The sequence below is a fragment of the Megachile rotundata genome, chromosome 3, assembly GCF_050947335.1.
Source record: "Megachile rotundata isolate GNS110a chromosome 3, iyMegRotu1, whole genome shotgun sequence".
Classification (NCBI taxonomy): Eukaryota; Metazoa; Arthropoda; class Insecta; order Hymenoptera; family Megachilidae; genus Megachile; species Megachile rotundata.
Genome location: NC_134985.1, coordinates 6593707 through 6608825, shown reverse-complemented (window position 1 = coordinate 6608825; position 15119 = coordinate 6593707). Strand labels below are relative to the sequence as shown.

General features: G+C 31.3%; 2 protein-coding genes across 3 annotated transcripts in view; both read right to left on the bottom strand.

Moving 5' to 3' along the window:
• The window catches only part of LOC100878831 (uncharacterized), a 55502-nt gene extending 40918 nt beyond the window's left edge, over window positions 1–14584 (bottom strand). The window contains exon 1 of the mRNA XM_076530209.1: window positions 14447–14584. Within this exon, the coding sequence (XP_076386324.1) occupies window positions 14447–14487 (41 nt within the window). The 5' untranslated portion in view covers window positions 14488–14584. The remainder of the gene's footprint in view (window positions 1–14446) is intronic.
• Window positions 1–15119, bottom strand: part of LOC100878605 (uncharacterized) — a 352447-nt gene that overhangs the window by 260210 nt on the left and 77118 nt on the right. The window lies entirely within an intron of this gene.

Sequence of the window (15119 nt, the reverse complement as noted above, 5' to 3'; positions counted from 1 at the left end):
TAAAAGTGTTATATTCTTGTATTCAATCGATAAAGTTCTTCGGAAGCGTTTTTATTATAGGGGAGAGTCATACAGTATTGAACGGTTCGTCTTCTTTTACTATAATGTGGACTACTTTCGATGAAAATAAAATTGACCACAAGTAATTTATAGTAGAAATAACACTTAATAAAAGAGAATCTTTTTAATTTCATAATAATAATTGATAACTAGAGGAAAATAAGAATTTTTAATTTTTAACAGATGAAAAATTACCGTGCAATACCAGCAGGCTTTTCGATTGATACATTTTTAAGTGTCAAATGATTAACGCGCACGCGTAATCCTCGTGCCCTGATTGATCCGTGTTTTTGCTTAATAATTCAAAAACAAAGCTTCAAACCCCATTTTTGCAAAGGAAAATCTTATTCAGAATTACACCAGCTATCCCTTATTTCAGGGACCTACACTAATTGTGAGACACCCTGTATACATTCAGTACTTTAGAACTTCAATACCGTTGAAATAAAAACTATGACTCCGAAATAGGCGAGATGAAACTATAATATTCGTTTTTTTATTTATGCAAAATAGAATTAGCTAAATGAAACAGATATTACAATTTAAAAATTTTTTATTCAAATTGTACAATAACTTATATGTAAGTTTAATGATCAGGACCGGCTCAATACTCAAATAAAAATTCATTAATAATTGCTTTTATTTTAATATTTCTATTATTCTTCAAATAATAAACGTCTTAGTTAATTAATTTTCTTGCAGGTGGAGAACAATTGTTTATCAAATTAAAACTAATGAAGAACTATTTATCTTCTACCATGATTCACGCAACATTAAAGTCAGCTGCAATTTTAGAGGTTGAACATAATATAATTGAGAAAGTGAATTTCTTAATCAAGAAAATCCTTAACTCTTGAAGTTCTCAATAAATTTCTTTAGTGTTGCAACTCGAACGGCCGAAAACGATGAATACTGAACATTTTATACTTCAGAATTTTCATATCATGACATAATTACGAACAATCTCGTCAAAATGAAATTTATCAAATATTTTTAACAGCATCACGCGTTTATAGCGACTTATTTATTTTTTTAAATAAAAAATATAAGTTAATTAATTAACAGTCGTTTAGGTTCAACCATCGATGTTTATTATTTTCCCCGTTATACGTATGTTATAACAAATTAATTAAAGAGGTATCAAAATTAATAACATAAAAGTCCAATAAACATGAGTTAAAAACCTAACAGTTCTGAAGTTGTAAATAATTTTTTGTTGCGGTTGAAGGAAATAACATTATTAAATTGGAATTTTACCGTATTGAAACATTGCATTTTTTGTTGTTCTACACACGTATCATATACGTATAACACAGGCGAGCATGTAAAATATCTACTGAAAACAGGAAAAGAAGAAAGAGGAAACCAATCTATCGTTTATATGCGATACAACATGTAATGACCTTGAAATACTCTTAAAGACACACATGCATTAAAAAATTAGTAATACTATTTGACTCTCCATTTAAAATACTAAAAGACATATGTCAAATTCTCAAAACTTCAAACAAAAAGATGACACATTCTATATCTTTTACTATGTATTGTGTATCATAAAATAGCTACTTAAATACATCGATAAATACAAATATAATTGTAGGTTCAACATGTGACTGATATTCCTAGTACTTGTTTTTATGATGTTATACAAATGAAAACATAAATACGTACTATATGTTGCAAGAGAGACAATAAAGTAGCACATTTGCTTGAAAGTGAATAATAATGATAAATAAAGTGATTACGATTAATGTTTAGTATTTTGTGACAGCTCCTTTTACTGCAATAATTTGTATAATCTTTTAACCGCATTTGCGATAATACTTCCACAGTACAGTTTCCTAAATTACCATTTTCGAACTGTTTTTTATTTCGATGCACTATTTTGACAAATATTAGAAGTATCAAAAAATACTTCATGTTAGAGTGCGGTGTAATTTATGGTGGGGACTAAGAGTTTTCGTGACGAAAAACAGTTTCTCTTGGGACCCTTAGTTTTGCCTTTGGTCCTACTTTCACCCACCCTGGCTTTCGTCTTCCCTTTCCACAGGAAAGCGCACTAAGGGCACACTGGAAGGGAAGGTCAGAAAGAAAAGAATATTTTTCAGTTCGGCAATTCAGTAAAAATAGTCAACCAGATTAGTTGGTTCAAGTTAGTTAGTTCAGACAACACAGACAGATTGTAGTAAAAACTCCACGCACACACAACTAAACATCTATACAGGACACCACATACTAAAGCAAATAAATAGTTTTCCAAAAATCGGCTTGGATTTTATTTTTTCCTAATTCAGCTATTGGGTGGTCCTTCGGGCACTAGACGGCACTATTGTGCAATACCTTAGGAGCATTACAGCTCCTTTTCATTTTATAAAAATTATGAATGTCAGTTTCAACATCGTTTTAAATACTCCAATCACATTTAGAAAACGAATGTCAAATAATTGTTATTATACAAGGAGTCAATTTCTTTCACAAAAAGTACCTGACGGAAACACGGGTCTTTGTCTTAATCCCATCTGGACCACCTACCCCCATTTTTTAATTGATCAACTAACCAACTAAAATTTAATTAGCTGATCAACGGTCCGGAATATGAACACAGGCACTATATATAGAGTGTTTTTCCAACGCACACCATTATCAATGCGTCTTCTGACCCTCGATAAAACTAGCTACAATGTTGACAAAACATTGGGTATTTTTACTAAAAATACTACCGTGTCTCAAAAAGAAATATAACGTTATTAATTAAAAATTTGTAATATATTTTATTTTGTTAATTTATAAATTTGCATCAATAATTGATTTTATAAAATAATTTACTCTTGAAGAATTTTAAGTTTTATATCTACATCCACGTTGATTAAACCAATACAAAATAAACAGAAATAAAATTATTCTGGATATTTTATAAAAATCATCAAGAAAATTTTGTTAGGAAAGTAAAATGTAAACTGCTTAATTTCCAACATGCATGTCACACTTCATTCCCAGTTTTATTTCGTACACCACGTCGTCAATGTTGGATATTTCAATAACCTATTCGATGAAAAGTTCAACATCACTAGTATCATTGAAATACAAAGAGCGTTCGAAAAGTTCAGGGATTACTGACACGGAAAACGTTATGATCGACGGAAAAAATGAATCTCACAGCAATATCATCGTCGATTGTTTTTCTATATGGGTGCCAAGTTTCGAATAATAAATGAACAATACATTATAGAAGTTATCGAACTTTTGCAGCACGCTTTATACTGTTTGCAGATCAAAGTGATTAACTCCACGTATTGAATTTATTTAAACTTGACTGTTGATGTATTTGACTGCTTAGCTCTGTAAACTTGTGTGTACTTTGTACACAAAACTACGCGTTTTTCGGTCCCCGAGTATAAAATGGATTCAGATGTGGAGTGATAGCACATAATAAGATATTACTAAAAGAAAAGTTTCACGTTGAGCATACGTCTCGTTTCTGAGAAATAACACAACAAAATTTGAACCACCCATTAAGGAAATGCAGCATTATTATAACATTAAAACTCTAAACTTTATCTGTATGAGAAGCAAACTACCCAGGATTTCGTAAGTCGTCAATACATACAGATTTCCTTCATGAAAGCAACATGAGTTAGCCAATCATTCTCAGATTCGACTTTTATCCTGAAAACCCACCGTATCAAAATCGGCATAAACTTCCTGATATTCGGTGTCAACCCTCCTAAGACTTTTTCGGAAATAAAAATGCATCAAATTATTATACAGGAATGTTATGTGAGTTTGCTGATTACCCTCACACTGGACAAGTGGGAAAATGATCTCCGTTACAGTGTAGATAAGTTTTAGTACCTTGCCTGCAAACTTCATCTGAATGTTCTTCAGCTGACCCACATCTAGGCAAACTTTTACAAAATTTGGCCGAATGCCCAAAACGATGACACTTATGACATACTTTGACAGGTTCAATGTAGACTTCAATTTTCATGTTATAAAGGCCATAAACCTTAATAAAATCAAGCAAAAAACCACCTTCAAAGGTAATCAGAACCATTTCACTTGGCACCCATTCTGTCTTGCCACTTTCACTGATAAATTTCTTCCTGTTTAGTCTCACAGCCTTTAAAATGCTTTTTGTATTTTTTAATGAAAAAAAAATAACCACACAATTTTGATTTTAATGCCCTACATCTCAAAATGTATCATAGTAAAATTGCATTGCTAAATCACAGAAACCTGGCCAAAACTTCGAAAATGAATTTTTCGTTGGGACTATTTTAATAACTGAGTTATGCACTGTAATATTTTATCTGTAGGAAAACCAGGAAGTAGAGGTTTTTTGACTTATACCTGTAAAGTGGCTAAAATTGAAGCTAAATTATCTGGAATAGTGTTACATCCCAGTGTGATCGTTAAGGATTAATCTATCGAACATTTCATATGTAAAATTCTATCTTGTTTGTACTTCTATTATTACTTTACGGCTTGGCACATCGACAAGAATCTGCATTTTCTACAATTTGTCTTTCGCTACAGTGCTATATTTCAAATACGTCATTAACTTTCGACGCGCATCACAAAAACTTTAAGTATGAAGTACATCCATGAATGACATCCGAGGTGGATCACCAAACAGTTACCATAACCCCTTATATCCAATCCAAAAATGGCTCCGTTTTGTGTCGAAAAAGTAAAAGAGAACACGAAATAATAAATATCGCACTTCACGCTCGGACAACTGTAAAGTTTCATACTTAATGATCCAATGAAACCAATAAAGTTACGTTTAGGTTGCCAACAGAAAGTGGTTGTTTATTATTTGTAAATCACTACATTTTTATATGTGTCGTTGCATGCCTAATTCAAATTGATAATGAAAATTTCATTTTACTGTTCATTCAAAATACACTATGAAGTATTATTTACTAGTACTATTCATTATGCATATCTTTCTTAATTTATGTGTCACGACCTCAGATAAAGTCATGAAACGAAATTATGGGTCGTAAAAATGTAATCCAGATGCATGAATACTAAAAAAATATTAGTCGCAGCCCCTTCATTATCTTTAATTTAGTATCACATTTTCTGTACAACGCAGTTATAAAATCGTAATACTGGCCAAGTTGAGCTGTAAATTATGCTTAAATGTTGAAAATAATCAGTAAACGCATCGTAATGGTATCATAAAGGTGGCGATACAATCCCAAAATTTAATTTATTTCAGAATCAAAATAAGCCACAAACGCAAAGCACCGCCCAGATTTTTTCAGATTTAACGCTTATTAAATATCGTTCAAAGCTAAAAAATATTGAAGATGCTTTATGTTTAACGGTGTTAAATGTTGCACCAAGATTTAATTTGTTATGCAGCAAAAAATAAGCACATCTCTCTCATTAAAACGTGATTTTCTTTCACTGATTTTTTTACACTGAAAATAAATCCTAAAAGTTATTCTTTCCACATGTATATAGTCTGTCAAAGAAATAAGTTCTTTATGGGACAATATTTATTTTATATTTAAATCTGGAGAAAATAATCTCGATAATAAAAATGAATCATGAATGAAAAAAAGTTTATGAAACGCTACTATAGATTAACTATATGATATACCTGAAGTTTAAAAACCTTATAAATTGTAAATTTATTACACAGGTATTTAAATTCTTTATTGTAATTTCTATGTATTGCAATATAGTGTAACTCCTATTATTTTAATACTGAACTTTGTAACTATTCTCAAAAACCGATATACAAGATACTGCAAATGTAGTAAAAATGATTAAATAACGCAGTACGGTAATATAATGCAAGAAATGTTATTGAATTCGTGTTTCGAAACTATACTCGTTCATAAAGTTACAAAACCATACAATTTTAATTAAAAAATTGTCGAACTTTTTTAATCTTACGAAAAAAGATTGTACATTAACTTTCCAAGGGTTGTTGAGAAAAAGTCTTCCCCTAAAAGAATCTTTCAATTTACAGCACTTTACGGAACAAAGGCAATTGTTAAATTTTATCTCTGATTACACTGATTCCGTTACTGTAACTTGTGCTGATACTGACTGTAATAAGCTTGATAATAATACTTGTAAACATATTTCAACTAATACAAGGAAAATACAAATATTTGTTTAGAAGCACCAGGGACAATTACACCGTACACTGTTTCAATAAAATCGAAATTCCTTCATTTACAGTCCCAGAACGCGTACTGTTGCAAACAAACATATCATAATTTTCTCGCTAAAGATCGCGTCAAGATCAATACATTATATCCCGTTGAATTCGTGTTTTTATAAGATTTAAAACTGTTGGAGTAAAAATATACAGTTTCATTTTGTTTAGACCCACTATTAAGTTTTAGAATATAGTCCCATAGTGAGGGGTCAGATCTTCGGTTAGTTTCTTTACCTGTAGCAGCAATAACACTCAAGGAGTCGTTGCATTCTATCGATTATTTTAGTTTATTGCTTTTACATCTGATTGCCAGAAACTTTAATTTTAGTAATAGAGTACGTTATTTCCAGTTTCTATTCATGTCGAGGTACTGCTTGGTTTTGCTTGTTATGGTCATTTTTTGGGAAAAACCTAGGCTCATCATACGTCACTCAAGCTTCCATTTTCATTCCATTTTGTATAGCCAATAGAAATTAAAAATTGTTCGATCTTGATATATGAGACACATTCGTAAACTCGGTCTTATACTGAAATAAATTCCCGATATGATCCCAATATTTAAAAATTATTAATTTCTTATTAATAATTAGTTACTAATTTATTCCCATTATTTATAAACATATTATAATATTAAATTTATATAAGTATTTCAAGTTTATTGATAAATTCAAATATGATAAATATACCACCATAGCGAATTTATACAAATTGTAATAGTGAATTTCAATGATAATTAAGAAAAGCGAGTTTAAGTAAATGAAGAGTTTCAGATAAGACCTTCGTGATATTTCAAACCGTAGTGTCCGTTTCCACTTAGGAGTACTTTGTCTGTTTCTCAAAGTAAATAATTAGAGAGAATTTAAACTTGTTTGATTTAGCTTCGAGTTTACCTGGAAGTACTGTTTAAATTCTTATAGAGTTCGAATCTTGTCGATTAACATTTAGGTGCGCTATCGTAATGTAAGTTGTATCTATGTAACATTAATTACTATTTTTATTACTTTCATATATAAAAGTCCTTATGATTACTTTTCTCTGCTTTTAATTTAGAAGTTTTATCAAGTTAAAAAAAATATTATTAATTTTATATTAATTTTTAGTTATGCCCCTTATGTGTTAAATTTTGATACGTTTAACGTCAAAATTAAGGTTAAAATTACTTATTCAAAATACTCTACAAATTTATGAGATTAGTCAGAGGAATCACTGACATTGATTTCTACAATATATTAAAATATTGATTACAAATTATATTTACAAGCAATTTCAAACGTAGACGGAACAATATATAAACGCAGCTGTCGGGAAATTTTCTGGTGGTTAAGAGTTTTAATCTGCGAATTACACTTCTACGAAGGGCGTCAGGAAACATCTACCGAAAACTTCTAAAAATCTCAATTTTCTAGAATTATTAAATTTGTAATTATTTTGTAAAAGGTCGACCACATATCTCGTAGATACACACGCGACTAACGGAGGGTTAATGTTCGAATCTATTTCTAACGTGCAGTGCTGGTCAAACATTGATTACGTTCCAGTAATAACTGTACCATCTACGGCAATGACCACCAGTAAAGATATTCGAAATGTCTGGATGCTTGTTAATATTTTTCAATATATTTTAGAAAATGAGAGTTTGAGAAGATATGTAACTACACAATAATTTCTCAACTATAAGAAATGAAATAATATTAACACTTATTGGAACATCACAACAATTCAATGAGAAAATCAAACCATTATTTTACTCATGATAAAAATAACTTTCCTTTTCATTTAATAAAGGATATACAATAGAAATATTTGTATTTATTATTCTCTACAAAAATAAATTTACCATTTTTTATCTTATCGATCTAAATCAGATTATGCGCTGCGAATGACCGTGTCGAGCAGAGTTGCCAGAAGTGGGACAGAGTGACGTCATATACAGCTATATATATTAATTGCGATTCATGCACACCATGCGGTGAATTGTGGCACTAATTTACAATTACAATATAATATTTAAATTATGTTATAAAAATGTAATAAAAATCTCTTAACCTTAGTAGAATATATCTAAATACAAATGTAAAAAAATGTATAATAATAATAATAGAAAAATTATATTTTTAAGAAGTATTTAAGTTTATATGCCGTCATCTTGGTTAATACCACGATCTACCGCAAGATGCGAATCGCATTAACATATAGAGTGTATGAAAATGTCGTGCACCTCAAACTCACGGTTGGTATCTCACAAACAAATCGAAAATTTCCTTACCATTTTGTAATTTGCGTCTTCGTGTTCAAGATATAAGTAGTTGAATATTGGGATATACAGGGTGTCATTAAAGTGACACGTGTCCTTCAGTATTTCGTGTGGGGCGTCGAATGGCATTACAAATTTTTAAGGGGGAAATACCTTTAGACAGATGAAAATAATTTTTTGTATAGGATATCTTTGTCTTGTATTTTCGAAATTTCAGGTATAATTTATTTTAGCTATCGCCTATTACGCCATATTTTCTGTTTTCAAAAATATTTAAAAATGGCGGAATTATGATAGTCCTTCCTGGAAGTGTTTTGGCGCGTCTCATAAAACTCTAGCTTTAGTTACATTGGTCTGAAGCAAGTTTGCAGACAATGTTTCAAAAACTAACATTCACAGTTAGTAGATGAACCTCAGAAATGTGCAAAATGTGTAAAATTAAAGAAATGACGCGCTTTTAAAGAAAAACTTTGAATTTTACTAAAAATTTTTACAATATTTTGCAATAAAAAAGGACTTTAATGTTCAATTTATTTCATACATTTAGGTTCATATGTTAGATACTATTGTCATCGATATGTGCAAAAAATTTGAGCGCGATTGATAAACTAGTTTTTGAGTTATCAGTCACGCCAATTTTAAAAATGTAGTTTTGAGAAAAATGCGTTTAAAGTTTCGATAAGTAAGAACTGAATAATTTCGAGATGCGCGACCCGACACTAACCAAACCCATATAAGTGCCCCCACAATAAAACGTAAAAGTACAAAATGTCAAACACAGCAATGGCATAATAATAACAAATCCACAATATAGTCCTCCGCACTGAACGCATGAATACCTGCGGCGCGATACTAGACATGAGTCATGATAATCGGTCATAACATCAAAAGGGCTTCGTATTACACTTTAAAATTTTCATGTATATTTTTAAGATGTTGCACTAACATTTTACAGAAAAAAAATTTTGCTTTTTTTTCAGATTCTACATTTTTTACGATTAAAATGCCCCTTAATGCACGGGCGTCTTCGAGGTTATTTCAAGATTGCATTGTCTTGCTTTATCATAAAATCTTTATTTTGGAATCATATTCTACATGACAAAATGCACGACTTTTGTTTCATACATTTTGTTGTAAGTTCAATATTACATCTGATAGGCTTACATCTTCAAGTATCATTAGTATCTTAAGAATTATTGGTGGCACGTTAGATGGAAACGAATATCCAGACTTCTTGGATCGCGAATTATCTCAATTACTTGAAGATCTAAGCCCAGCAAGCAGGCAAATCATGTGGTTTCTACATAACGGTTGCCCAGCTCATTATTCAAGTATTGCACGGCAAATACTACATCGGAATTTTACTGATCGTTTGACAGGTCGAGGTGGTCCAGTTTTCTGATTAGCGAGATCACTTCATCTAACATCACCAGATTACTTTCTATGAGGCTATCTTAAGGAAAAGGTACACTTCGATCCACCTACTACATCACAAAACATGAAAGAGCGAATTATAGCTGCGTGCCGTAATATCACGAGAAGAACTTTATTATCTCTTCATGAATCTTTTATTAATCGAATTGATAAGTGTCTAGAAGTTGAGGGTAAAAGTTTGGAACATTTATTGTGATGTTCTTAAACGAAATAAAAAACCTTCCAGAAAAAAGTAACGTTATCATTTTGAGAGGAAAAATATTTTTGACGTAGACATGAAAAATCAACTAGATATTTTAAGAAATTTTGTTGTAAAATCAATATTGAATTTATAATGAAATGTGTTAAACAAAAGTCGTGCATTTTTTTTTATGTAAAATAGGATTCCAAAATAAAAAATATGGGTTTATGATAAAAAGAAGATCAGGTGACCTTGAAATAATCGTGAAGACACCCACACATTAAAAAAGTAGTCCTTTTGACTCCCCACTCAAAATACTATAGAACACGTGTCAGTTTGTTTTTTTAAATCACGTTTTAGAGATTTTGTACAATGTTACCCCAAATGAGACACCCTACATATCTGCGATATGCCTGTTTCGAGCTGAGATTACTCACTTTTGTGTTATCTCACAACTAATCTTGCATAACCCATATTATACTTGATCCCTTCACTAAGTCAAGTAAATTGACAGATTTATATATTGGGTTGTTCGGAAACGAATTTCTTTTTTTTCTTTATATGAAAACCGACGTCAGTTCTCTTGGAGTATATCAATAGTTTATTGAGATATTAACCATTTTGGTTCAGTGTCTTTTGCCATCTTTCTGGTAATAGCATAATTCCACTCTCATGGAACTTCTGATCTTTACCTACAAAAAACTGATCCGAGTTATTTATGACGTCCTCATTTGTGGTAAATGCTTTACCGCTTAAACAATTTTGTAGAGACTGAAATAAATAATTCTAGTGTGTGTGGTAACATATCCCACTCAAGGTGAAACAAATTCTGTCGAATTATTCGTGGCTAGACTTTTGATCCCAATATTTTTTACATTTATTAGACCCTCAGGTCTATGGAACGTCCCGTAATAAATACGTAATGAACATTCGCCCGAGGAAAAGGCGGAATCATGTAACAAAAGAAAAGAATATGTATAATATACTACGTGTATACTGGAGCGTAACATATACTCCTTTTGAGTAAAGAATAAGTACACACACGCAACAATTCTTGAATTCCCAAATGTTCATATTGTAGCGCAAAAGCGTTACAATAAAACATGTAAATATTGTATATAAGAAACTTAGCTATAAGAGAAAATGTATTTCTACGTACGCGGCATATGCACCGTACCTCGGGTAGGCCATGCCATAAAAAACCTTTGTACGCGACAACACTCACCCGTGATTGGACGGACGTAGACGACAAAAACCATATAAATACCGGGTCGTGTTTTGGGAAAGAAATAGTACGGAATGTCTCATCCTTGGAGTAGCCGGACCTTAGCGAACCAGACCCTCCATTACTTCCAAAACTATCTTAGTCCCGAGCAGCCGGACCTTCGTGGACCAGGCTCTCAGCATTGGAAACCAAAACCAATCTCTGGGGCAGCCAGACCTTCGAGGACCAGGCTGTCCAGTCCTCCGTCCTTCCCAGCCTTGAAGTAAAGGTTTTCTTACGTTTTGGCCGAACCCTGGCCCGCGACGCAACCGAGTTAACGGGAGCGATCTACGCACTTTTAACTAGCGCGTTACAGTTTCTAATTTCCTACATTTCAAAGTTCTTAGATTTCGATTTCATACATCCGCAAAATTTGTCTAATATTGTTGAAATGAGAAAATCTAAATTTGAACGTTGGCGCTAGATGATATACATAGATGTACAGTTAGCGAGGGCAGCACATATAGTGTGCATTATATGTACGATACAGTTCGGGTACTGATGAGCATAATTTCAAGGGATGGTAGCTGGGGCGATAGTGAACGATTTTTTCCTTTACCAAAACGTTGGTAGAAGCTTAGTTTTTCATTTATTAATGGAAAATACTGACCAATCAGAGCGTGAGAATAGCGCGCACCTAAATGAAAAAGCGATGAGTTCGATCGAGACGGTTGATCGTGTACAAGCCCATTTGCATCGTAATAATGTACTTCCCTAACAGAAATCCATTATGCCAAAGTTAAATCAAATAACGAATGAAATAATTAATAATAAGATTCAATTATTCATTATTCATAGATAGGGCATGAACTAATTATTTGTCATTAACTTATACCGAGTGAATCGAATTTGTTCAATACTTTTACTCGTTATTCGAAAGGAATAAGGAATAAAATGTCGAAAATTGTTCTTGGCGCACGTTACAAAGATGCAAAATTACAAATTCGCAAATTTTACGGAAAAGTAACTTTTTTATGTAACAAGAAAAATATTTTAATATAATAATTAACAACTGTATTAACACCTGTCTACTTTAATTTCATAAAACATGTGAAAATAATGAAAATCAGACACAACTATTGTTTAAAAATGATCTTAAACAATTTTTTCCTTTACTAAAATGTCAGTTGAAGCTTAGTTTTTCAATTATTAATCAAAAACACTGACGAGTCTGAGATAGCGATGGGTTCGATCGAGATGGTTGACCAAGGTCGTGAACAAGCGTTTTTTCTCTTATACAATGCACTTGTTTAATAGGAAGCTCTCATGCCAAAATTCAATTAAACAAGGAACAGAACGCTTCAAAATAATATCGAATTATTCATTGTTCGTAAATAAATAATAAACCAATTTTTTGTTATTCGTGTAACAGTTATACAGTGGCTCAATTTCAATACAGAATACGATAACTTATAAAAATATTGATATAATAATAAATATATGACCTGAAGGTAGATACGACGTTAAACGTGGATTAAAAAAAAAAAAATAAATATCAGTATGGAACACGAGTTGCTCACCTCGATATTTACTTTTGGTAATACAGTAACAGATCTACATGCTGTTGCGTTCAAAACTGTGCCTACATTTGTTGCAAAAACTATCCTAACATTTAAGCCATTGATGCTCATTGTCTATTTACGGTTAACATTCAAATCCAATGATTTCAACACGCATATCTAAAATATATATATTGTACGTGGTCCGAAAATGAATAATCTCCGTGATTGTTTTAAAGCGAAACAATGAATCAATTATACCATTTTCAAGCCCATTTGTATAATGAATGTTTATCATAAATTCATCTACATGGTTTAAATGATTGAATTGTAATAGCGAATATTTATTTACATTTTGATTAAGCCCATACGAGCCGTTATTGTTTAAAATGGTATAGGTAGTTCATACATTAAGATATTTTAGGATTTGGATTCAAATCAACTTAAAAATATTGGCAAACATTTATTAATTCTAATAATGCTTTTAAAACCATAAACCTGTTAAATTTTATTGCACTGTAGTAGATAATAAAAATGTTAAAGAAAACAAATGATCTATTTACTACAAATGGACCTATACTCACATTCCTTCTCATTTTCAATAAAAACATATTATGAAAAATATAAGCAATAACAATTTTAAATTTATATTTTAGTTGGAGTTGGCTTTATGAAATATGTTTTGTAATGTAAAAAATAATAATTAAAATAAAAACATGTAAGTAATTGAATAACTAAGTTTAATAAAAAATAATTTTAGTTATATTGTAACGAATTTATAAGAAAACCAGTATGAAAAGAAAATTACTTTATTGAAATAACTAGCAATAATAAACTTATTTATATTTCAATTTTAATTCCCACTTATATTTAGCTTGAACCAGTGTTGAGTTAATATTGCTCGAACTATTTTCCTGGTTTTAATTAAAGTCTTCTTTCTTTATTAATATTCATGGATCTTATTCGTATTAACAGCTGCAAAGACTTCAACGACAATGCACACTGTAGTTACAATAATTGATAGTTATAATGATTAAAAAATTGTGTTAATTATTGATTCTCCCAAATAAACTGATACCACATTAGAAAACATACGTGCAACAACATTTCACAATTAAACTTCTTTTGACTAATTTATAAGGTTACTGTATAGCACTGATTGGGTTACTATAAGTATGAAAAGTGGACATCTATATTGAAATAAATTAAAATAAATAAAGATGTAAATTATATTGAATTTACATCTATATTGAATTATACCACCTTCAACGAGTAGTTCAAATAATACAGCTTCTACATCCCACATTGTACTTGAATTATGCTATAATATTATTACTAATTTTTAAAAAATATTAGTAATAAATATTACTGCATCTATATCGCTAAAAATTTACGATTATACTCACGATATATTATTATACTTCCGTTATCCTAATTGCAGGGTAATGACTACGTGTTACTGTAAAACAAATCTCATTGCGTAAATGGAAACATCTACCACAACGCTAATCGGCGTATCGTGTATACACAGTTATTCTCTTGCAAAGCAAACGTCATTAATAGTAATTACCGTTCATGTGCTTTTCCTTTCTTTGATTTAGAAAACCTCATATACACAATACAATCACCTCAGTTGCGGTAAGCACTGTAAACATGGAACAATGTTATTTGATCTCTCATGTCATAGTCTGGCGCTATGTTTGGCATTACTGTCTTGTAATGAGAGATTCGTCCAACAATCCGTGTTAAACCTTAGCGTAGTACAATGTACTTCAAAACATCTATAGTTAACCTTTTAAGAACGACACGTCACTATAGTGACTTCCCATCTCTCTGTACGACAGTCCGCCACAGTGGCTTACACGAGTGCCATTGTAGATTACACAGCGCCACTATAATGGCTTACTCTACTGACTCACTCGCTCACCGTTTCAATTGAATGATCGTTTATTAAGTTTTAAAATATAGTCCCATAGCGAGGGGTCAGATCTTCGGTTAGTTTCTTTACCTGTAGCAGCAATAACACTCAAGGAGTCGTTGCATTCTATCGAATATTTTAGTTTATTGCTTTTACATCTGATTACCAGAAATCTTAATTTTAGCAATAGAGTCCGTTATTTCCAGTTTCTATTCATGTAGAGGTACTGCTTGGTTTTGTTACTTGCTATGGTCATTTTTTCGGAAAAATCGAGGCTCATTATAGCCAGCAGAAATTAAAAATTATTTCCCTCGCCCTTATTCTG